The 2,802-nt window shown below is 51.4% G+C and overlaps 1 protein-coding gene across 1 annotated transcript; it reads right to left on the bottom strand.

The window, feature by feature from the left end:
- Nucleotides 1-268: 268 nt before the first annotated feature.
- LOC100898683 (3-hydroxyisobutyrate dehydrogenase, mitochondrial) lies at nucleotides 269-2,263 on the bottom strand. The gene is made up of 3 exons (XM_003740034.2): nucleotides 2,107-2,263; nucleotides 931-1,519; nucleotides 269-792 (listed from the first exon to the last, which is right to left on the bottom strand). Exons 1-3 carry the CDS (start codon nucleotides 2,153-2,155, stop codon nucleotides 477-479), a joined length of 954 nt encoding a protein of 317 aa, XP_003740082.1. The 5' UTR covers nucleotides 2,156-2,263; the 3' UTR covers nucleotides 269-476.
- Nucleotides 2,264-2,802: the final 539 nt, after the last annotated feature.

Genomic DNA, 2,802 nt, shown 5'->3' with positions numbered 1-2,802 from the left:
GAAGCCTCCAGTCGGATAACCGAGCACTACGAGAACGCAAGACCACTTGGCTTGGTCGAGTCAACCCGAGCCGGATATTTCATGAACGATCCGAGATCATTCTTCACTTCCGGCAATGACCTAGCCATGAGCGCTAGCGGGGAAATCGTCGCGTCGGTAATAGAAAAGATGAAACCGCTCTTCCCATGCGTCACCCACCTGAGCACTGACGTCACGAGTGGTGAAGAACTGACTGAGTGATTCAAGAGTCGACTTCAAGACGACTCCAGGGATGGAGTCGAGCTTTTATTCCTCACGATAATATCTATAATTTCTCCGAAAGGGTCTCGGTCAACATTCTCGGCTCGATATCTCCCTGGATTCAGTATCGACTGGGTTGCTGAGCTCCCACAGTTCCCGACGTCGATAGACGGCAATGAGCAACAAGGAGACAGGATCCATACGTCGTCATATTTGTAGGGAAAGCCTAGTTCGCATCATTGCTTGCTCCCGGCGGAAATCATCTGGAAGACGTACCCGAAATCTTTCTCCGAGTGTCCTTGAGCACAGGCCATCCGGTAAAATTGTTGAGCTAAGGCTCCGAGCGGCGTCGGCGCCTGCGTTTGAGTCGCGGCAGTTTGAGCGAGACTAAGGTCTTTCAGCATCAGGGCTGAACGGAAGCCACCTTGATATCCTTTCGATGAGGGTCTTTCCGGCATTACGTTAGGAACCGGACTGTACACGTCGCTGACCCACGTTTTTCCTGAGCTTGAGTTCAGTATCGAATTGAGAACCTTCGGATCGAGCCCCAGCCTGCAATTGAACGTTGGTCATGCATAATCCCGCTCCTTATTCATGCCGCTCTCCCTTGCGTAGGAGTACTTGGATTCCGGACGCCTAGGAAATTTCGGGACTGAATGGTGATGCTTCCGCTGCTCACCGAATACTCACTTGATGCCCAAATTCATTGTTTCTGAATGTCCAATCATCGAAATCGCAAGCATCATGTTGTTACAGATCTTCGCAGCACCTCCGCATCCTATTGGACCACAATGGATGACAGTTTTCCCCATTTTCAGCAAAACCTCTTCTGCCGACATCATGTCAGCCTTGTCCCCTCCCACCATGAAAGTAAGGGAACCGGTCTTCGCAGCATCAACCCCGCCGGAGACAGGGGCGTCGACGAAGTTGATTCCCTTCTCCATAGCTAGTTTTCCCATTCTGACCGAAAGCTCAGGGTCGACTGTGCTACTGTCGATCAGAAGAGCGCCCGACTTTGCTCCATTGAAGACGCCCTCATTCCCTGTGAGAACGTCTTCCACATGCGCATTTGAGGGTAACATTGTGATGATCTTGTCACTCAATCTTCCGACCTCCGCGGGGCTCGCAGCTTTTATCGCGCCTAATTTCTCTAGGGCGGTCACCGGTTCCGGAACAACGTCGAAAACTACAACTGTCTCCCCTTTCGTGACCAGGTTGGCGGCCATTCCCGCGCCCATGTTACCCAGACCGATGAATCCGACAGTAGAGGCATTCCGTCCTGGAATGGACGGAAAGGAAAGGTTTCGCGTGAGTATGTGGGGGATGGCACGCGCGTCATTATCTGCCGTGGGCAGCCCGTCGCGAAGACGATGAGCCATCTGAAATGCTCGCGGTGATAACGAATCATCACCCTCCCGAGCTAAGATCGAGAGTGTTCCTCGAACGCAATCGGGAATTGAAGTATTGCCGATCCTCTCCTACTGTCGAGATTCCTCACAAGTTCCTACAATCTCTATTCGATCCTCCATCGACACCATTCGGTCGTTCAGCTGGCATCCTTCATCAGGTTGACCAAGGCGACCTTATCTTTGCGTCGTCTGGCACATTCTACGGGACAGTCGTAGCTGGAGCACAAAGAGGTTTCCATCTTCACGAACTCTTGAGAAGGAGTCACCGAATTGAGTTTTGCAAAATTCTCTGCTGATGATGAGAATACCTCGGAGCAATGTTCGAACTTCGCGCGCTAACAGATCTCTTCGGAGACCATCAGTGTCTGGCTCTCTAGTTATTCCCGCCGCGAGATCCTAAGAACTCCGGAAAAGCCTAGGAGGGTGTCTATGGGTTTCATGGAATCGCTGGACTTACTGATTGTAGCCGTGAGTGAGAATTTAGTTAAATATTTCGAGGCCAACATAATGAGAGTTTTCAAAAGTTTTTTTTTCGGAGCGGTAGATCTTGCGCTCACTTGTTGCTCTGTTGGAAGGAGGGTTCTTCATCCGGTGCAGCGCGCATGCCTACGCTCATCTTTCCCCACAGTGGTATGGAGAACAAGTGAGGAGGAGGAGAGACTCATCCACGAATAGACGCATTCGCGATCTCGCGCGCGCGGCCGAATCGTCGATGTCCGAATAACCAGGAACGAGGCAGAAAACTAGCGAATTCACTATGCTGATACCGATGAGAGGAGCTCCTACAGGAGAAATTTACGCGGACAGTTCCTGACGACGATACTCGGACGCGAGAGAGCTCGAAGACCCATGGGAGTTTCTTGTGCATAGGATGGGAGTTCTTGGGGCATGGTTTTCGATCGCGGAGCTGTCCGAAGTAGAAATGAATTCGCTCGGTCTTCCGGACGTGGAGTGTCGAGCGAACAATTTTAATCGCTCTATCATAATTTATCATCGAGAATTTTCGTGCCCGAGTTCCCCGGATAACGGGGGGCCTGGCCGTGCGGGAGCTCAAGATCTCTCCTCCGAGGTGAATCAAAATATTCCGGACAGTGAGGCAAGGGGGTTATATGAAAGCCTTACGAGTTTCGTCAATGGAAGGGAAAGTGCGATG

Source organism: Galendromus occidentalis, unplaced genomic scaffold, assembly GCF_000255335.2.
Source record: "Galendromus occidentalis unplaced genomic scaffold, Mocc_1.1 scf7180000076709, whole genome shotgun sequence".
NCBI classification, from domain to species: domain Eukaryota; kingdom Metazoa; phylum Arthropoda; class Arachnida; order Mesostigmata; family Phytoseiidae; genus Galendromus; species Galendromus occidentalis.
Note: the sequence above shows the minus strand (reverse complement) of the source record. Positions and strands in the feature narration are given on the sequence as shown.

Coding starts and splice junctions, on each gene's coding strand:
- LOC100898683 (XM_003740034.2), bottom strand. CDS start 2,155: ATGTTGGCCTCGAAATATTTAACTAAATTCTCACTCACGGCTACAATC. Junction 1,520..2,106: donor CTCACTCACGGCTACAATCA/GTAAGTCCAGCG, acceptor CGTCCATTCCAG/GACGGAATGCCTCTACTGTC. Junction 793..930: donor ACAATGAATTTGGGCATCAA/GTGAGTATTCGG, acceptor GTTCAATTGCAG/GCTGGGGCTCGATCCGAAGG.